Source organism: Myxine glutinosa, chromosome 2 (assembly GCF_964187855.1).
Source record: "Myxine glutinosa chromosome 2, kmMyxGlut1.1, whole genome shotgun sequence".
Lineage (NCBI taxonomy): Eukaryota > Metazoa > Chordata > Myxini > Myxiniformes > Myxinidae > Myxine > Myxine glutinosa.
The window spans coordinates 103,672,890-103,696,347 of record NC_136262.1 but is presented as its reverse complement, the minus strand read 5'-3'; the positions used below and the strand labels follow the sequence as shown (position 1 = coordinate 103,696,347).

Here is a 23,458-nt window from a genome sequence, read left to right as displayed (position 1 = left end):
CATATAAATAATAGGAATTTATAAAATCAAAATAATCACAACAACAACAGCACTGACAATAAAAAAAAATGCATTATTTGAGTCAACTTTACTTGCGAGAGCAAGTGCAGCCACAAGAGAATAAGGCCCTTCCCCAAGAATCTCCATCTCTCCTGAAACATTTTACTCATCTGTCCAGCAACGATGCGTAGGAGGTCGATTTCTCTCATTTTTGACTTTTCGTGTTTAACAATTTACATTTCTGAGCTTTGTACATTATGACAAAAAAACAAAAACTGAGTGAGTTGTGCTTTTGCACTTTCCACTTTGTGATTCTTGCAATTTTGGCGATTACTCATTTTACAATTGAGTAAAAACTCCTATAATAGTGCTGCAGATAAACACAAAAATCGTGCATTTTATGAGAAAAGCATGAAATTTCTAACATAATTAGTGCATACCATAAGGTTTATTTTCAGATGTGGAGGGAAGTCATATTTGACCTCTGAGAACCGTGAGAGGTCAAATCCAAAATGGCCGCCAGTCCACCGAGTCTAATGTTCAAACGCGCTTAATTTTGGAACCAAATAGTGTAGAAAAACATTATAGGTGTCATTTCCAACTAAATTGGGGATGCCCAGAGGTGAATGATGCTTTCAATGAACTCCTAGGCATGCCAAGTGAGGTCAGTGAAGGCTCAATGTTACTGCTAGAGCGATTTGTGTTGCTGATGTACGATAGAACCAGTGAGAGCACGGAAGTGAATGATGCCAGGAAACAGCTCTTCACACAGAAGTGTAGAACTCTAGAGAACATTCCTCCAACCCAGGCAACACTCAAGCAGCACATCAAGCGCACTTGCTACCAGGCCAACTGTTGGAACCAGGCATTGGTCATGGATCCAGAGATGCCAGACCCACCTGACTGGGGCTGGACAAAGGAGACAACTGGGTGGCAGCCTCTTTGGAGCACTCTTCCTGAAGCATCACAATCGTGCCATGAATTGATCGACTGTGGCTGCAAGAAAGGGTGCACTGGACGCTGCAAGTGTGCCAAAGCTGCACTCAAGTGCACTGCACTGTGCTTCTGTTCTGGAGACTGTTAGATTTAGATCATTACCAATTTTCATCATTGCACTTGATTTATTGTAAGCTTTCGTGGACATACTTGGTTAACGACAGTTATTTTTTCAGAGGTTATTGCATCATTCCTTGCAGTGTAAACACTTTTTTTTCATCATTTCTGGTCTTTGGGTGTTCTGTACCTATCCCTGTACCTGAAAAAATAAAGTTTTAAAAGTTCAAATGAACTTTTTCCAATAGCAGTTCCAACTGCAGTATCATAAAAATAGATATTTAACGTAATTTGACCTTGACCGTGACCTAAATGCATGTGCTTGAGTTCTTGCGATCTCAAAAGTATCACCAAATGAATGGGCATCCCCAATTTAGCTGGAAATGACACCCATAAGCGCGTTTGAACATTAGACCCGGTGGACTGGCGGCCATTTTGGATTTCACCTCTCACGGTCCTCAGAGGTCAAATCTGACTTCCCTACACATCTGAAAATAAACCTTATGGTTTATACTAACTATGCTAGAAATTTCATGCTTTTCTCAAAAAATGCACAATTTGTTAAAATATGAGAGCTTATCCGCTGTACTATAATATCTGGTCTGATGTTTGTGTCATTTTAAAAAAAATACAAGATCGAGGCTCGTGTAAGAACTAACTGATCACAAAAAGACAAACTGACACATAAAACATATGATAAAGGGAGCGGGAGAACAAGATGGAGAGCAGGGACATCGGGAGATCTGTGGGAGGGAGAGGGCTTGGGGGGAGGAGGCATGGGAAGGGGGCGGTGGGGACTTTGTAGGACTAATGTACAACAATGAGTTTTATTTCCATTAATGATCACCGAGAGAACTAATACCTTTGCAAAAATATATTATAAACCTAATATTTTATGAATCTATATTTTTTATCGCTCAGTTATATGATTGTTGTGACTGTAGCATTTATTTGGAGAAAATTGCAGATGTGATTCATCCAATAATCTATGACTAAAAGGAGCAGCGTCTATCCGTTTGTCGTGCATTATTCTAAAAGGTCCCTGTGTTGAAGAGTTATAAAAATGTCGTAGAATAAAATATATATTGTTTTTGGGCCCCATCTTTAGGCTCTAAAGGGTGAAGAATCACTTAAAAATTAAAAAAATTATCGTATCCAGATCCAGATTCGGATCTTCACCAAAATCGATTCGAATCATCCTTATCACACACCCAAAATGTTCACCAAGTTTCGTCTGAATCCGTCCATATATATTTCAATATTCGGTATATATATTCAATATATATATATATATATATATATATATATATACATATATATATATATATACATATATATATATATATATATATATATATATATATATATATATATATATATATATATACATACATATATATATACATACATATATATATATATATATATATATATATATATATATATATATATATATATACATATATATATACATATATATATATATATTCATTTATATTATATTATATTTATTATATAATATGAATTTATATTATATTATTATATTGTTATTATATTATTATATTATTATTATTATATTATTATATTATTATATTATTATTATATTATTATATTATTATTATTATTATTATGTTATTATTATGTTATTATTATATTATTATTATATTATTATATTATTATATTATATTATTATTATATTATTATATTATTATATTATTATATATTATTATTATGTTATTATTATATTATTATATTATTATATTATATTGATATTATATTATTATTATTATAATATTATTATTTATATTTATATTATATTATTATATAATTATATTTATATTTTATATAATATATTATTTTTACTATATGAATATATATTCAGTATAATTCGTCAATATATTCAATATATATATTTCGTGCAATATATCAGTTTTAGCCATATCACTCAATGGTGAAGAATCACTTAGAAAATTTTTAAAATCTCCGATCCAGATTTTCACCAAAATCTAATCATTTCGTCCTTGTCACACCCAAACTCTCCACCAAATTTTGTCCAAATTCGTCCCCAACCTTTTGAGATAACCTGTTCGCAAACATACAGACAGACAGTGGTGAAAACCTCCGTCCACCTTCGGTTGTGGTTTGGTGGAGGTAAATATATATATATATATATATATATATATATATATATATATATATATATATATATATCTATAATTCCAGTAATCTCTGTGTGTATGTATGTATGTATGTATGTATGTATGTCTGTATGTCTGTGACCGCAGTTTCTCGACAACCACGGGTTCGATATACTTGAAACTTGCCAGGTATATTGCTGGGGACCCGAGGATGTGCCTTTTCAAGGTTTCATATTAATCGGACAAGTAGTTACCGAGCTATGTCCAAAAAACGATTCAACCAATCAGAGAGCAGCGAGCTATCACGTGTGCCGAACGTGCCGAACAGACTCTGCCTCGGACGGCACATTTGAGAGCGTATTCATTTATTTCACGTTGGCAAACTATGTTGCCGCTATGTTGGCGTTAAACTATGTTTTAAAACTAATTAAAACTAATTTGCGATTCTTTCGCTTTCCTGCGCGTTTGTGCACGTTATGGCGATTTCTTTACCAAACTCCGCAAGCCATTCGCTTTGGACCAAACCATTTCATGTAAATAGAGGGGGGGGATTGTCACCGTACTCGCAAGCCGTTCGCTTTGGACCAAACCATTTCATGTAAATAGAGGGGGGGGATATAATTTTAGATATATATATAGTACGGGCATGCCCTAGTATATAATAAGACACGGAAGGGGCACACAAATTACAACAACAGCCACGATAACAGCAGCAACAACAAGTTCATTTAACATCGTGATTGAGACTCACAGATAGACAAAGTTTGTCAAGTACAACCCGCTGTCTTTCGATTAAAGCCGTCAGTGAAAGAACAGGTCTTACATGCTAGTGTTGCTGAATTGAGCTGAGAAACATCTATTTGTTTTCATGAAACTCTTATTTGGGTTTGTTGTGAGTATGGTCCACTTCCCCTGCGGTCTCTGCTACTCCCAATACCCGTGATGCGTTACAAGATTATCCACCAACATAAAAATATAGCAATTTCATTTAATAAATGAAAATGTTTTTGACGATCAATAACATCACTAGAAACAAACGTAAGGTGATTTTGATTGATATCATCATGTTCCTGCAGCAATATCAAAGTAGCTTGAGGATGACACCAATTGCACTTTTCTTGAGAAATGTCTCCATTACATGGACCCTCTCCTCGCCTCTCTGGGCCTACACTTCTGATCTTGGTATACAAGTAAAACTCACTGCATGGCAATCCGTCGGCCAAGAGGCTTTGTAATCACCTGGAAAGTCTCTGATCCACAACTGCACTTTAAACGACCAAAACAAAACACGACTTTCCCCACGGGGGGGGGGATCGGGGGTGTTAGTAAAGCACCACACAGGCCAGCCAAAGTCATCACAACTGCTACAAATGGGTCAAGGCGAGATGGTAGTCGGGTGGGATCTATCAATTTTACAGTCTCAGCTACTCCATCCGGTACCAAAAAAATCACAAACTATTCCAAGTGATATGAAAATCCATTGAAAAGTGTACAAGGCCAAAATCACTCAATCATAAGAGTTCATTATTTAATACCATAACACCATGTAATAAACGTCACCATATTTTCCGACATATTTACACTAACACCCTGACCCTTTCAACTAAACCTCCACAAACATGACTTAAAGTGAAATCATTAAACCCAATGTCGTAATGTAAATAAAAACAGGGTAAAAATACGTTAATTTAAGTAACAGGGATCAAATAGGTTCACGCAAAGGAACTGAGGAATAGCCACAAATATGTTCCCTCAGGTATAAGTTCTAAAACAACAGTGAGATGTCAGTTATTTTCATAATAAAAATAAAAATGCTGGATATTATTACATGAAGCATTTACGACATAGAACAAAGTCATTTTATTAGCATGAGTCCTTGGAGCAACAGCTCGTATGATCCCCATTGCAACGATCGTTTATTTCCTTTACAATGACAATAAAAATTTAATAACTTACATTTTCAGCTACCGAGATCAAATCCTCTCGGAGGAGTAGATGATACATACATACATACACACATACATACACACACACATTTGCTCCATTATATGTATATATATATATATATATATATATATATATATATATATATATATATATATATATATATATATATATATATATACATATATATATATATAATTATTATTATTATTATAATAGAGCAAACGTATATGGTTATGTATGTCACTATGTATGTATGTTTATATGCGACGAAAACGTCTTCTTCTTCAAATGGAAATTACCACCCTCTTAATTAACCCTCATAATTGCGTTAAGACTGCTGAGACACCTCAGACCTTTGATGACCCTTTAAATCCCCCAAGACCCTTCAGACCACTAAGACCCCTGAAGACCCAAAATACCCTGAAGACCCCGAAAGACCACAAAGACCAAAAATACCCTTCAAGACCCTGAGGCTCAAAAAGACCCTGAATACCCAAAGACCCAAAACATCCCGAAGACCCAAAACACCCCGAAGACCCAAAACACCCCGAAGACCCAAAACACCCCAAAGACCCAAAACACCCCGAAGACCCAAAACACCCCGAAGACCCAAAACACCCTGAAGACCCAAAACACCCCGAACACCCAAAGCACCCCGAACACCCAAAACACCCCGAAGACCCAAAACACCCCGAAGACCCAAAACACACCGAAGACCCAAAACACTCCGAAGACCCAAAACACGACCCAAGACCCAAAATACCCTGAACACCCAAAACACCCCGAAGATCCAAAACACCCCTAAGACCCAAAACACCCTGAAGACCCAAACCCCCCCCCCCCAAAGACCCAAAAGACCCCGAAGACCAAAAATACCCCGACGACCAAAAAGATCGTGAAGACCCAAAAGACCACGAAGACCAAAAATACCCCGAAGACCCAAAAGACCCCAAATATCCTTAAAGACCAAGAAGAACCAAAAGAACCTTAAGACCCAAAAGCCACTGAAGACCCAAAAGACACGAAGACCCTTAAAACCCAAAAGCCTCTGAAGACACCAAAGACCCTGAAGACCCAAAACACCTCAAAGACCCAAAATACCCTTAAAGGCCCAGAGGATCCAAAAGACCCTGAAGACCCAAATTACCCTGAAGACCCAAAACACCATGAAACCCAAAAGACACCGAAATGGTCAAAGATGCCTACCCCTCTGAAACGACGTTTGGTGAGGCGCGCAAAGCGCGCCGAGTCACGCTAGTACATATAATGGAGCAAATGTGTGTATGTATGTATGTATCCCTTATATATATATATATATCACTATATATATATCACTATATATATATCACTATATATATATATATATATATATATATATATATATATATATATATATATATATATATATATATATATATATATATATATATATATATATATATATATATATATATATATATATACAGTATATATACATGCAGACTTGGCATTTAATATGGAATTTTTTTTTTGTGGGGATGAACTTACTTTTCAAGATGACTTAGAACCAAAAGTTCATTGGAATTATGTTGAAATTGTTCTAGATTTTGTTAATGTGACCTTTAAAAGAAACAAAAACCACATTTGACATTTCGAAGCAAATAAATTGATCCGTGAAAGTGATGTAAACTGATATCGAACTCAAGTCACGGACAGTACTGTGTTAAACTTCTGTGCGTTTTCCAGAAGTATCTCTTTATTTCGCACATTAGCCAAAAAAAATTTCAACAAAAACAAAAGCTAAATGATGACTGGGATTACGGACAGTAAAATTACAGTTCAGTACTTCGTGTAACGCCCACGAGCATTCAGGAGAACACGTACACGTGGAGGCATGCTGTTCACGAGATTTGCCAAGGTTTGGACAGGAATCGCTTGCCATGCAGTGACAATAGTCTGCTGAAATTCAGGCACAGAGGTCGGCTGCTGGTCCACGTTGTCGATTTGACGCATTAATTCTGCCCACAAGTTCTCTATTGGATTCATATCCAGGGACATGGCAGGCCACTCCATATGCTCTACACCATGGTCAGCAAGAAAGTGTTGGATCATGGGAGCACGATGAGGCCATGCATTGTCATCTTGGAAGACAAAGTTTTCTCGAAAGGCTGCACGAGCAAATGGAAGCAATGTTTCTTCCAGAATGACCCTGTACTTGAACTGGTTCAGGTTTCCATTCAGAACAACCAGGTCAGTTTTGCCCCCTGCATGAAAAGCAGCCCAAACGGTCACCCCACCACCTCCAGCTTGCACTCTTGGCACTATACAATCTTCGTTGTGGGCTTCATGCACTTGGCTGCACACTCGTACCCGGCCATCTTGACGATAGACCAGAAATCTAGACTCGTCACTGAAGATCACGTGATTCCAGTGTCCTGGCTGCCATTGACGGTGCTCTCTGGCCCACTGCAATCGGCGCTGGCGGTGTTGTCTGGTCAGGCGTGACTTTCTCAGGGGACGCCTGGCACGATAGCCTGCTTGAACCAGTCGTTCGTTGACTCGCCTTCTGGATACAGGCACATTTGTCAGTTGCTGCCACTCAGCCATAAGCCGATTAGCTGACTTGGTACGGCCATTGCAGACTAACCGGTGCAGCTGGCGATCATCTCTCCTTGTGGTTCTGCGTGGACGTCCTGGCCTCGGTATTGGAGTAGGGACACCCCTCTGAGCATTTAGTTTCAGGATCTTTGACACCTGACCTTGAGTGATGCCATACTGCCGAGCAATAGCACGCTGTTTCATGCCAGAATTTCGTAAAGCCACCACTCCATGACAAACAACATTGTCAAGTTGACGGACCATCTCCAGAGGAAGCGGTAATAACTTTTGTAGACGTGCAGCAGTTGTTTTCCACTAATACAGAACTTTGTGTCATGTGTGCTTTCATGTGCTGTCAGTGACATGTGCTGTCATGAACAATACAGAACTAATACAGAGGTTTATTCTGCGCCTCCTGCCTCCGGAGCTGTGTAAAGGTCAAAGGGCATCCCATAATTAGTCCATAAAGCATCCACACCACAGCCAATCATAGAATACCCCTGTTCAATAGTTATATCTTATTATGTGTTTTAGGGTAAGGCTGTGTCTCCCATTAATTGAAATACTCCATTGCACCAGTGAAAAGAGATAGATTCCCTTCATTCCTACTCCAAACACTTCCATTCCCCCCTTTTCGTCAATTGCAATTCGCATTGCCAACTGCATGTTGGGCGGTTTTCCCTTCATCCGCCATTGACCACGAGGCAGGGTTGGGGAAGAAAGGCGGGTCCCCACCTCGTCATAGAGGGGAGGAGTGAGTCAGCCCCACTCAACCAACCACGAACAAGGGGTTGGACTTGGAGAGGGTGTGGAGAGAAACATCGAGGAGGTTCGCGAAGGTTGAGGGGCGGGGCCTATATAACCCGCAGGCAGGGCGTGTCCAAGGCAGACGAGCTTTGACAGGCAGACGAGAGGGAGCCCAAGCCGTTGAGACGAGAGGAGGTCCAAGGCAGATGAGCTGAGAAGAGAGAGGGTCCAAGAAAGAGCTGAGTTGTGAGGTCCAACAAGCAGAGATCATTCAAGGAAGCACCAAGCCTGCTATTCGTCACCTTGCTCGCGAGCGGCAGCTTTCAGTGACATGGTGACATGGTTCTTTCTTCACATGGTAACTTCTGGCTTCTTCTGGCTTCTTCTTCTGGTAACTTCTGACATGGCTTCATGGTCACATGGTAAAATCAGTGACATGGTTCTTTTGACAAAGAATCACCGAAGCGTAAAAGAAACTCACCAGATTGATATACTGAGTTCATAAAGTAAACCCAAGTCAAGAAAAAAAAAAATTCCATATTAAATGCCAAGTCTGTATATATATATATTATATATATATATATATATATATATATCACCACTATGAAAAATAAATAATAATAATACAGTAATGCCAATCATGCTACATATTAATTAATTTGAGAAGCATCTGTTTTGTGGGTTTATTTATGACTTGGAAATTTGAAGATTTTTCAAGTATATTGGTCAGTCGACTTTTTTATTCTGTGTGTCTGTGTTTGTTACTTGGCAAAAAAAAAAAAAAAAATTGCCAAGTATGTTGACTCCTCCGATTTGTGTGTGTGTGTTTGTGTGTTTGTGTGTCTGCATGCTTGTGTGTTTGTCTGCCCGCTCACTTATACTTGCCTCCAGGTCACAATTTTAAACCGATCTTCACGAAACTTCTCCAAATGGTAGGGTTTGTGGTCCGACAAAATCCTATATATTTTTGACGTCAAAAGGTCAAAAGGTCAACATAGGCCAAAGGTCAACCACGTTTTTTCAAATTTATAAAGGCCTCAATTTTAATCCAATTGACTTGAAATTTGAATAGGATTTACATATCGGCTAACTGAATTCAACCACTAACTATTTTTGAGATCAGCTTCGGCCAAAAGGTGAACATAGGCCAAAGGTCAACCACTCTTTTTGAATTTATAAAATCCTCAATTTTCATCCGATTGACTTGAAATTTGAATGGAATTTTCATATCAGCTAACTTAATTCAACCACCAACTATTTTGAGATCATCATAGACCAAAAGGTCAACATAGGCCAAAGGTCAACCACTTTTTTTGAATTTCTAAAATCCTCATTTTTCATCCAATTGAGTTGAAATTTGAAGAGGATTTACACATAAACTAACTGAATTTAACCACCAACTATTTTGAGATCAGCGTAGGCCAAAAGGCCAACACAGGCCAAAGGTCAACCACTTTTTTCCAACTTCTAAAATCCTCAATTTTCATCCGATTGACTTGAAATTTGAAAAGGATTTACATATCGGCGCACCAACTATTTTTCAACCACCAACTATTTTTGAGATCAGCTTAGGCCAAAAGGTCAACGTAGGGCAAAGGTCAACACCAATTTCAAATTTCTAAAATCCTCAATGTTCATCTCATTGACTTGAAATTTGAATAGGATTTACATATCGGCTAACTGAATTCAACCACCAACTATTTTTGAGATCAGCATAGACCAAAAGGTCAACATAAGCCAAAGGTCAACAACAATTTTGAATTTCTAAAATTGTCAAGTTTCATCAGATCAACTTAAACTTTGAAGGCGATTTGCATATCAGGTCACTGAATTCAACCACTAATTATTTTTGAGGTCAATATAGGCCAAAAGGTCAACATAGACCAAATTTCTAAAATCATTAATTTTCATCAGATTGACTTGCAATTTGAACAGGATTTGGATATCAGGTCACTTAATTCAACCACTAATTCTTTTCAAGATCAAATTTGTTTTATGGACTTCACAAGTATTGTGCTATGCACATCTTTCTTCTTTATTTGTTTGTGGGTTTGTTTGTTGGGTGTGTAGGCAATGTATACAAAAGAATGTATATGTAATGTACACAAACCATGTAAAAACTCAACTGTGCATACAACAAAATAAATCCTAAAAACAACTGGATGGAATGAGTTGAAAACTGGTGATTGTACTTGGGGTGTTCACGGGAAGATTTTAAGTGGTAAATAAAATTCCTGCTCCCAGATGTGGGACCTGCCACACCATTCATGTTTTAATATCAAGTTTATTAACATTTAATATTAACATAGATTAGATGGACAGCATCACAAACATTGTGAAGATCGACTTGCAAACAAATATTCATACTCCCGGAAAATCACAGCCCCCGGGGTTTGCAAATTCTCTCTTTGTAAATGTATATCGACGTATAGTGCCACCTGGTGGAAGCCGGTATTTCAAGTCGCTTAGTTAGTTATCTCAATAGTATAAGACCACAGTAGTTCCTTCCCCTTGTGTAGTGGGTTGCTTGTGGTAGACTGAGTTGGTGGGGGTAGAGAGCCCCCCCCCCCACACTTTTTCTCCCCATTTCATAATGATCGTCAAGAGTTCCGTACGAGCTGAGCTCCGTAGCGCACGCTGTGGCGTGGCAATGGTGTCAGCTAATTAGAATATCGCGCCAAAAGCTGGTTTGAATTGCACGCCAAGACCAAATGCCACCTTACTTAATGCCACTACAATCGTCTTTTAAACATCACAATTATCCCACACTCCTTATGATTTATTAGTGCACATTTTTAATTACACTTGGTTTTTATTACACGTTAAATTACATTGCATAAAGTTCATTATACTTTATGCATGTTGTAATTATATATACTAGGGCATGCCCGTACGTGGGTGCAATGCCCGTACGTGGGTACGTGGGTACGTGGGTGCGAGTACGGTGACAATCCCCCCCCCCCCTCTATTTACATGAAATGGTTTGGTCCATGAAATGTTTTGGTCCATTCGCAACGCCAAAGCGAACGGCGAACGGCTTGCGAGTACAGTGACAATCCCCCCCCCCTCTATTTACATGAAATGGTTTGGTCCATTCGCAACGCCAAAGCGAACGGCGAACGGCTAAATCGCCATAGCTCGGTAACTACTTGTCCGATTAATTTCAAACCTTGAAAAGGCACATCCTCGGGTCCCCAGCAATATACCTGGCAAGTTTCAAGTATATCGGACCGGTAGTTGTCGAGAAACAGCGGTCACAGACAAACATACATACATACATACATACATACATACATACAAACATACAAACATACACACAGAGATTACTGGAATTATAGATAGACTAGGGCATGCCCGTACTATATATATGCCCGTACTATATATCTATCTAAAATTATATCCCCCCCCTCTATTTACATGAAATGGTTTGGTCCATTCGCAACGCCAAAGCGAACGGCGAACGGCTTGCGAGTACAGTGACAATCCCCCCCCTCTATTTACATGAAATGGTTTCGTCCATTCGCAACGACCACAGAACCCCCCCCTCTATTTACATGGAATGGTTTGGTCCATTCGCAACGCCGGCACACGCGATCGTTCGCTGCTCTCTGATTGGTTGAATCGTTTTTTGGACATAGCTCGGTAAGTAATTGTCCGATTAATATGAAACCTTGAAAAGGCACATCCTCGGGTCCCCAGCAATATACCTGGCAAGTGAAAAGTATATCGGACCCGTGGTTGTCGAGAAACAGCGGTCACAGACAGACAAACGTACAAACGTACAAACGTACAGAGATTACTGGAATTATAGATAGATGAGCTGGCAGGGTGGCCTACAGTTATGCACACTCGTCTCTGCGCTGTGTAGTCTGGGTTTGAATCTCTGGGAGTCATTAGTCTGGGAGGCATTGATGTGTGTGCCGTCCCTCAAATGGACAATAAACTGGGAGTCATGTATGCTGGCATTAGTTGGTAGACATTAAAGATCCCTCAGTGTCCTTCGGGAAGAGTAGGTAGGCAAGCTATCGCCAGCACCCTGAACAAATTACAAATTCCTGCCCTAATCTACATAGGGTGTTTGATCAGCGGCACAGCCACGCCCTCAGCCAATGATGCTGCTTGCAGGCTTGTGCTGCATAAGAAAGAAGAAGACTTTTTAATCGTGAATGTTCATTGCAGCCTTCTTTCTCCTCTTCCCTTGTCCCTATTGCTTAAACTTTCCATTTAACTGAGACTTTTATTTTAGTTTTTTGAGAAAATTGTAAATATTTTTGATATTTGAGACCACAAAGAGAAATATTTGGGAAAGATTATTTTGAGACAATTTATTTTTAAATTGTTATTCCAGCTACATCTCAGAAACAGGTAAGCCCATCAAGATTCCAATGATGATTAACCTCCCAATGATTTCAAATACACCATTATAACTCACAACTTTGTCCATTGCTATTACATGACATGTTCAATCACTAACCCTTGCCCCTACAGTATGTTCTCCTCCATTCCATTTCTAGAAAACTTTCAGGGTTGACCTTTTCCGAACACAACACAGTCAGAAAGATATTTTCAAAACTCCCAGTAATTAAAAGCCAAAAGCAAGGCAAGGTTTTCTGTTTCTGAAAAATCGACAAAGGGAGCTCATTGGGTAGGGAAAAATCCAAGGGGAAATCGATCCGGGAAAATCACAGGAACACAAACATGATATGATGTTTGATGTCACAGAATGAGCTGATGAAAATGCACGGAATTTGTTTGCATTACAGACATTTCACAAATTCTACCTTCAGAATGATATTTTAAAATAGCGTTTTTGCCCTTGTTTCTCGCATTGCTGGCAACATTCGAAAGTGCAGATTGGAAGTACAAATTCACTCAAGCTAAGAAGCATAAATCACATACGATGGTGGATGCGAGCACAGCAGAAGCAATTTGGTAAAGAGGGGCCTGGAGTTTTCCATAATGAATTATGTACAATTTGTCCATGCCAACGTATAGCGGGCTGATATTCACCGATGCAGCCCAGAGGGGTTGGGGACATCGTAGGTTGGTATAAGCATGGGGATTTTGGCAAAATGAATTGGCAAGGAGTTTTATAAAAGTAGTTAGGCAGAAAGCATTTGCAAAAAGGTTGGAAAAAGGACCGACAGGTATCTGTGACTCAGCATGTTGACATAAAGCAATGTTCAACACAACACGTTGACAAATGGGAATTGTTCAGCATAGCAGGTTGGCACAGGTCACTTGCCATGGGGGCGTGGCAAGTTAGATCGGTATTGGCTATTGGCATGAAGCTTTGGAACAGCAAGTAGGCACATGGCATTATTCAGCACAGAATGTTGGTCACTAGGCTTTGGACCAGAGACTGGCATATGATAAAATTGAAACAAGACTTTGGAAGCAGGTTGGCACAAAGCCTTGGCACAGCACTTTGGTATGGGGCATGTTGTTGACAAAGGACACTGAAAATGGTCCCTGGCACATCAGGTTGGTATAGGGTTCTGGTACAGAGCCCTGATATTTAGCAAGTTGGCACCAGGCCTTGGCACTAACCTTCATTGATGATTGAGTCATAGAACTTCTGGTTTGATCCTGCACCTCGAATCTCTGGAACAGCAATTAGAGATTCATCAACATTTTGCCTGGGCGTGTCAATCAGTATTTAATTGCATCCAAATTTACAAACTAAATGAATTGAAAAGAAAGATGCTTTTGATTAAAATTTTCCTAAACTCACTGTTTGTTTGAAAAAATTGAACGCAAAATTAACACGGTTAACAACAATCAACAACATCCAATGAAAAATGGACACTCAATATCGTTTACGTTGTCCGAGTTGTGAATTCTGTCGGGAAATCTTTTAGTTGTGCATGCTCAAGCAATATTAATAATTCATTGTAGTTAAGTGAAATGGTGAAATGCATGCAATGATGCAAAAAAGAAACTTGGAAGAAATTGTTCCACATGCACATGGGGTAGGGTGGTGGAAGGGGATGCTCTTACGGACAATTTCGTTGGTAATATCTTTATACATAGCCCATGCCAATTAAGCACAAAAGGAGGTGGAGTTCGGTGATTGCAATACATTGGATCGAAGGAATGGTCAGGAGGGTGTGTGTGTGGAAGGAGGAGGCGGTGGGAGAATGTGTAAGGGGATGGGGTGGTGGAAGGGGTAGGGTGGTGGAGGCGGTGGAGTAGTGTGTAAGGGGATGGAGTAGTATAATGGGTTTGGGCGGTGGAAGGGGTAGGGAAGTGTGTAAGAGGATGGGCGGTGGAACGGGCATGGTGGTGGAAGGGGATGGGGTAGTGGAAGGGATAAGGCGGTGGAAGAGGTAGGGCGGTGGAAAATGTAGCGTGGTGGAGGCGGTGGGTGAGTGTGTAAGGGGATGGGGTAGTGGAAGGGGTTGGGCGGTGGAAGGCGTACTGCGGTGGAAGGGGTAGGGTGGTGGAAGGGGATGGGGTGGTGGAGGCGGTGGAGGAGTGTGTAAGGGGATGGGGTGGTGGAAGGGGTTGGGCAGTGGAAGGGGTAGGGTGGTGGAAGGGGATGAGGTGGTGGAGGCGGTGGGGGAGTGTGTAAGGGGATGGGGTGATAGCAGGGGTAGGGCAGAGGAAGGGGTAGGGTGGTGGAAGGGTGGTGGAAGGGGATAGGGTGGTGGAGGTGGTGGGGGAGTGTGTAAGGGGATGGGGTGGTGGAAGGGGTAGGGCAGAGGAAGGGGTAGGGTGGTGGAAGGGGATAGGGTGGTGGAGGTGGTGGGGGAGTGTGTAAGGGGATGGGGTGGTGGAAGGGGATAGGGTGGTGGAGGTGGTGGGGGAGGAGGACATTGGGTTTAGCAAGGTAGCGCACCTACAAGTCCGATCATGCATTTTAGTGTTTTCTTTCGAATTTGAAATTCCTTTTGGTCACAGTATCTTAAAAACCAAGACGTCTTCAGATAACAGCTCATAACATGTGAAGACTAGACATTTAATGTACTTCGCACATTCTGGATAAATTTAAACCAAACAAAGCTCATTCACAATTTTTTTTACAGACAACAAAGGAGAAACAATGAAAGATGAATGGAGTATTAAATGATGAAAGCCTTCTTATTCTAAATCTATTTTTCCATAGAAACGTGTAAATATCTCTGTGTGGCAAAACAGAGATGGAGAGGTGAGTGGTCCAAAAAAAGGAAAAGATGTCAAACAAAAACAAACATGAAGACGTCATGCAGAGCACGATACTTGCAAAATCCACCCCCCGCCCCCATCAAAAAAAGGTTGCAATTGACCAAGCACATTGTCCATTCCATCAAGATTAAAATTGACAATCTTGATCAAAGCTTGGGTCAATAGGATGAAAAGTGACAGTTTTTCAGATGAAAATTGATGATTTTGGAAGTTTGACCTTGAGTTGACCTGTGACCTTTTAACCTCAAAAATAGTCGGTTTCCCAATTTAGTGAGTCAATGTGCAAATGCTGTTCAATTGCCAAGTCAATCAGATGAAAATCGACAGTTTTTCAGATGAAAATTGATGATTTTGGAAGTTCGGCCTTGAGTTGACCTTTGACCTCAAAAATAGTTGGTTTCCCAATTTAGTGACTCAATGTGCAAATGCTGTTCAATTGCCAAGTCAATCGGATGAAAATCGACAGTTTTTCAGATGAAAATTGATGATTTTGGAAGTTTGGCCTTGAGTTGACCTTTGACCTCAAAAATAGTTGGTTTCCCAATTTAGTGACTCAATATACAAATGCTGTTGAATTTTCAAGTCAATCGGATTTAAAATGGCGATTTTAGAAATTTGACCTCCAGATGACCTTTGACCTCAAAATCAATAGGCTTCTCAATTGTGACGACCTCTACAACTTGGTGAAGTTTCGTGAAGATCGGTTGAAAATTGTGAGCTGTAGGCGATTGACATACAGACAGACAGACAAACAAACAGACAGACAGACAGACAGACAGACAGGGTAACGCACAAGACCACCCAATATACTTGAAAAATCTTCGATTTTGCCAGTAACAAGAGGTTATCTTCTCATTTTGTATGTAGCACAAAGCTGTGGGGCAGCATCATTGCCTGAGGGCGTGGCTGTGTCGCTGATAAACACTCTGTAGGTTTGGGCAGGAATTTAGAATATGGCCAGGGTGCCAGCGACAGCTTTCCTACTTTTCATGAAGGACACCGTGGGATCTTTAACGTCCACTAACTAATGTCACCAGACGAGACACCAAGTTTACCGCCAATCCGAGGGACGCACACACATTGATGATACACCGTGACTGTAAAATACAGGTTATAGATGGACCAAGGTTAAAACCCAGGATAGACAGCTTAAAGGTGAGTGTGAGTACCTCTAGGCCATCCTGCAATCCCAAAAGAGGCAGTGGTAACACTGTACAGGAACTAAGTAGGGCCTCATCTGTAATAATAAAAGGGCAGTGTGTGTGTGTGTGTGTGTGTGTGTGTGTGTGTGTGTGTGTGTGTGTGTGTGTGTGTGTGTGTCCTCCATAACTCTAAAACCATGAAACCTAGCAGCCCCAAACTTTGCATGCATACTTCTCGACCTCCAAGGGATTGCATGAATGAAAATTGGGTGTTTGGGCGTGTTAAAACACCCTTTTTGAAGATGATAAACAGGGTGCTCAAAACAAAATACCCGGTAATTTATAAAAAGGTTGCTTCTCTTTTGTGGAGAAAAGCGAGATGACCGGGAGCAAGGGGTCTCTTAACCTCCAGGGAGGATTTAAGGGAAACCTTAAGCATATTCGTATATATGCAACCATCCTCAACTCAAGGTTGTCCTTAAAGGAAAAGTGAAGGAAATCCTTAACTTTTCCCTTAAGGATGTTTTATGCAACCAGGCCATAAGCTTTCTGATTTTGTTAGGATTGTGCACAGATTGCTTATAAATTGGGAATTAGGACTTTGTAAAGGAATTCCTTTGGAGAAAATGCACTTTTTACTTTGAGCGGCCTCACAGTTTATTTTAACTTCAGCACCCTCTTCTCCGCTCCCTTCCCCTTCCCTTTCCTTCTCTCCTCCCTCTCCCCACCTTTATCCCCTCCCTCCTCCCTTCCCCACTCCCCTACCCTTCCCACTCCCCCTCCCTTTCCTTTCCATCCCTTTCCCCTCCCCACCCCTTCCATCCTCTCCACTCCCTCCCACCCTCCCTCTCCACTGCCCCACACACCCCTCTCCCCTTCCCTCTCCATTCCCTTCCCACCCCCATTTTACATCCCTCCCCCATCCCACTCTACATTTCCCTCCAAGAGGAGAGTCAAGACGGTCTTTCATTCAGAAAGTAGAATGCATGGGATGGTCTCTTTGGAAAGGTGGTAGAAGGAGAAACACTAGAGAAGGTTAAACTGGAATTAGATGAGTACCCATATTAATTTGGGGGTGTAAGGGTACAATGTACATGGACATTGGCAGGACTGGTAGGTAGCTTAGCTTGGGATGGGTGATTGGATATGCATGGGTATGTAGCAATTGTCATGTATGTGGGTGTCATCAATAAGTAACTGTGCAGTTGGTGTTTGTTTATTTCCGGCCCTACAACCCCCACCATTCCACAACCCAACCACAATAAATAAATAAATAAATAAAAAATAAAAAGTCTGTCCTATTGCCCACTGTTTTCCTCCTCACCCAATCTCCCAGTGAAATTAAGTAGATAAACTGATCAAATTAATATGGAATGAATGGGGTGCAGACATGGTGAGCCAAATGGCCTCCTTCTGTGTCCAAGTTCCTTGTGTATCCCGAGTAACTGCTTGGAACGCACCCAGAACTACATGTGTGGTGCAATAGCTGGTGAATGTGCATGGGGATTTTTCCCCAACGATAATTTTTTACAATTGCCACCCTCCTGCTTAATGTGTCACCCGTGTCCCCCTCTCCATCCCCTCCACCTCTAATAATCCCTATTCCATAATCACAGTTTGTCACAGTATTCCTCTGCTGGTCTTTATGCCAGGCTTTATGCACAGCAAGCATACAAGTCTCACAGAAAGACCAACATGGGACACAAATTACTTCACTATAATAGTCAGTGGTACATTTTCAGTGTTGTAAACACCACTGCCAGCGATTATGGTTTATTCACTCTTTCTCTTGTGCTATATTTAATATGTAGGCCTACTCCAGCTATGCATTGCTCATCCTCTGTGAATAACTGAAGTTCATAGAACACCTTACCCCATGCAGTGTTCAAGAATGTAATTCAATTAAAATAAAATAATAATTTTAAAGGTCGTATATAAAAAAAATTCTGGAAGTTTACCGCCGTTTAGCAATACCTTATACACCACCTTATTTAACATGTCCAAGTATAGTACTGCAAAACTGGAGGTTTAAATAAAATAAAGATTAAATCAATTAAATAAAATTTAACAGATGAAATAAAATAAACATTTTAAAGATTTTATAAAACCATTAACTCAGGAAGTTTACCGCCATTGAAGCGGCGTCTTTTAGATCACCTTATTTAACACTTTACGTAAGTTATTTGTGCCTGTTGTTTGTGTCCTTTATGACGTCACTAAAAACGGTAAGTTTCCTGTTTGAAATGATTTTCAATTTTGTTTTGGTAATTAAACCAGGATGTGCTGCTTCATAACTTCCTATATTTGTTTATTGGTACCATAATATTTATTGCATCTGCACATATGGTGGAAATTTAAATTGCAACTATAAAATCCCTGCTCGCGTATACAAATTTGTGGGAGCTCCTCTGGTCCGGCATTTGAGGAAACTAGGGCATGCCCGTACTATATATATATCTAAAATTATATCCCCCCCCTCTATTTACATGAAATGGTTTGGTCCAAAGCGAACGGCTTGCGAGTACGGTGACAATCCCCCCCCTCTATTTACATGAAATGGTTTGGTCCAAAGCGAACGGCTTGCGAGTACGGTGACAATCCCCCCCCTCTATTTACATGAAATGGTTTGGTCCAAAGCGAACGGCTTGCGAGTACGGTGACAATCCCCCCCCCCTCTATTTACATGCAATGGTTTGATCCAAAGCGAACGGCTTGCGGAGTTTGGTAAAGAAATCGCCATAGCTCGGTAACTACTTGTCCGATTAATTTAAAACCTTGAAAAGGCACATCCTCGGGTCCCCAGCAATATACCTGGCAAGTTTCAAGTATATCGGACTGGTAGTTGTCGAGAAACAGCGGTCGCATACACACACACACACACACACACACACACACACACACACACACACACACACACACACACACACACACACACACACAGAGATTACTGGAATTATAGATAGACTAGGGCATGCCCGTACTATATCTATATCTAAAATTATATCCCCCCCCTCTATTTACATGAAATGGTTTGGTCCAAAGCGAACGGCTTGCGAGTACGGTGACAATCCCCCCCCTCTATTTACATGAAATGGTTTGGTCCAAAGCGAACGGCTTGCGAGTACGGTGACAATCCCCCCCCTCTATTTACATGAAATGGTTTGGTCCAAAGCGAACGGCTTGCGGAGTTTGGTAAAGAAATCGCCATAGCGTGCACAAACGCGCAGGAAAGCGAAAGAATCGCAAATTAGTTTTAATTAGTTTTAAAACATAGTTTAACGCCAACATAGTTTGCCAACGTGAAATAAATGAATACGCTCTCAAATGTGCCGTCCGAGGCAGAGTCTGTTCGGCACGTTCGGCACACGTGATAGCTCGCTGCTCTCTGATTGGTTGAATCGTTTTTTGGACATAGCTCGGTAACTACTTGTCCGATTAATATGAAACCTTGAAAAGGCACATACATCCTCGGGTCCCCAGCAATATACCTGGCAAGTTTAAAGTATATCGGACCCGTGGTTGTCGAGAAACAGCGGTCACAGACAAACATACAAACATACAAACATACACACAGAGATTACTGGAATTATAGATAGATGATCACATTGTCAACAGATAATTTACCAACTCACAGAATTACAAGCTAGAGCTGCTTCTCAATAATTCAAATAGATACATTCTGGAGATCATTCGAATTAGTGAGTTTAATTGTTTTTTTTGTTGTTGGAGTTATGGCTTCTAATGTAAATAACATGGCAAGTCATTTTGATTTGATGCGCCGTGCTCTTTGCAGAGCGTTGGTGCTGCCGAAGCAGTTTCTTGGCAAGGGTAGTTTGCCATTGCCTTTCCAGCGTTGCTCGTCTGTGCTCTATCCATTAAATGCTGAGCGTCAAGAAAGAAAACAGCACATTTTAAAGTCTTTTGTAGGACGATACCCACATCCATTTGCTTTTGTTATTTTACTGAGCATTGCGTTCTGCTCAAAGCTTCCCATTATTCACAATGATGAAAGACATATTACAGTGCCTTCAGAAAGTATTCACACCCCTTGACTTTTTCACATTTTGTTGTGTTACAGCCTGAATTTAAAAAGGGTTAAATTGAGATTATTTTAAATTGAGACCCATAATGTCAAAGTGGAATAAATTCTTGTTTTTTTAGAAATTTTACAAAATAATAAAAAATGAAAAAATGAAATCTCTACATAGTGTAGCAGCATAGCAAACCTGTTGTGCATTTTGTGATACAAGCACCAAATTTGGCACAAATGTACATTAATATGTTGCGAACATTTTCAGATATTGGGCCACTTGAAATTCCGTAATTGTTTTTTTCAAATTTTTTCAAATTTCGTAATTTCAAATTTTTCGGGTGACACCGTCACAATTTCGGTTTTCGAGGCCGGCCGATATAGTGGGGCGGCTTAGCCCAAATATTCAAAAGAATTGTGCATTTTGTGATACAAGCACCAAATTTGGCACAAATGTACATTAATATGTTGCGAACATTGTGTGGTCAGCAATGAAGACGAGAGTCTGAATTACATGTATGCAAAAGACCTTGTGAACCAGTGAAGCAAATACACGGGTAAGCATGAATTAAATCTAGGGCATGATATAATTTCCATGATGTTTACCTCTACACTCAATGGTGGAAGGAGGTAATGTTTTGATCCCAGCTTGTCTGTATGTCTGTTTGTCTGTTAGTCCACAAAATTCCAGACAAAGCTTGTAGTAGTGGTAGTTGTAGTGGTAGTGGTGATAACAGAAATTGTTATATAGAACTGAACTTATATTATTATTATATGCAGAAAATAACTTCATTTCTATATGCCCTGCAGTGGACAGGTTAATTGGTTTATGCACTGAAGGGGTCACCCTGGTGTGCACTGCTGTGTTCTGCCTCACTGAGTTGTTCAGGTATGATGTACTCAGCACAAGCTTCCGGTCGGCCCGGAGGTGGGGGTGCGGGGCCTGTCACGGAACGTCAAAACAAACGGCCTGCCGGGGCCGCCCAAAAGTCGGGCGTGAGGGGCGCGTCCACTAATGGAACGCCTCTCGCTTCCCAGATCGAGGGCCACGTGGTCAGGAGAACCTCGTCCCTTCCGGTCACACTTTGCCTATCGGCCGGCCTCGAAGACCGAAATTGTGACGGTGTCACCCGAAAAATTTTAAATTACGAAATTTGAAAAAAAAAATTACGGAATTTCAAGTGGCCCAATATCTGAAAATGTTCGCAACATATTAATGTACATTTGTGCCAAATTTGGTGCTTGTATCACAAAATGCACAATTCTTTTGAATATTTGGGCTAAGCCGCCCCACTAACAGTCAATAGGTATTCAACCCTTTGCTGTGACACTCAAAATTGAGCTCAGGTGCATCCAATTTCCTTTGATCATCGTTGAAATGTCTCTACAACTTGATTGGAGTCCACCTGTGGACAATTCAATTGATTGGACATGATTTAGAAAGAAACACACCTTTCTATAAAAGGTCCCACAGTTGACAGTGCATGTCAGAGCAGGAACTCTACCATGAAATCCAAGGAACGGTCCATAGAACTCCGAGCCATAATTGTGAGGACGCATAGATATGGGGAAGGGTATAAACAATTTATACAATGTTGAGAGTTCCCAAGAGCACAGTAAGCTCCATGATTAGGAAATGGAAATAATATGGAACTACCCAGACTCATCCTAAAGCTGGCCGTCCATCCAAACTGAGCAACCGGACAAGAAAAACCTTGGTGAGGGAGGTGACCAAGAACCCAATGACCACTCTGACTTCAGAGTTCTTTCGCTGAGATGGGAGAACCTGCTGGAAGGACACCAGTCTCTGCAGCACTTCACAAATCGAGGCTTTATGGGAGATTGGCCAGATGGAAGCCACTCCTGAGAAAAAGGCACATGACAGCGCACCTGGAGTTTGCAAAAAGACACGTGAAAGACTTTGAGAGAAGGAGGCAAAAGATTCTGTGGTCTGATGAGACGAAAATTCAACTCTATGGCCTGAATGCAAAGTGATACGTCTGGCAGAACCCAAGAACAGCTCATCAAGCCATCTAACACCATGCCTACCATAAAACATGGTGGTAGCAGCATCATGCTATGAGGATGTTTTTCAGCAGCAGGGACTGGGAGACTTGTAAGGATAGATGGAAAATGAATGGAGCCAAATACAGGCCAATAATGCACGAGGAGAACTTGCTTCCAAGTGCAAAAAGTCCTTAAACTGCTGCAAAGATTTATATTCCAACAGGACAATGACCCCAAGCAAACAGCCAAATCAACACTGGAATGGCTTCAGAACAAGAAAGTGAAAGTTCTTGAGTGACCCAGCCAAAACCAAGACTGTGGTGTTCTCAATGTTCCCATTGAGAATCTGTGGGAAGAGTTGAAGATCGCTGTTCACTGACACTCTCCGTAAAACTTGACAGAGCTTGAGCAAATCTGCAAGGAAGAATGGGAGAAACTCCCCAAATCCAGATGTGCAAAGCTGATACACCCAAGAAGACTCGAAGCTGTAATCCCTGCCAAAGGAGCTTCTATAAAGTATTGACTCAGGGGGTTGAATACTTGTGTAAATTTGATATTTCTGTGTTTCATTTTCAATATAGTTGTAAAAATTTCTTAAAACATGTTTTCACTTTGTCATTTTGGGCTATTTTGCGTGGATCGGAGGAATT

General features: G+C 40.6%; 1 protein-coding gene across 1 annotated transcript in view; it reads right to left on the bottom strand.

The window, feature by feature from the left end:
- The window catches only part of LOC137422329 (sodium/potassium/calcium exchanger 2-like), a 119,554-nt gene that overhangs the window by 16,115 nt on the left and 79,981 nt on the right, over window positions 1-23,458 (bottom strand). Inside the window, exon 4 of the mRNA XM_078772617.1 lies at window positions 14,013-14,066. Within this exon, the coding sequence (XP_078628743.1) occupies window positions 14,013-14,066 (54 nt within the window). The remainder of the gene's footprint in view (window positions 1-14,012; window positions 14,067-23,458) is intronic.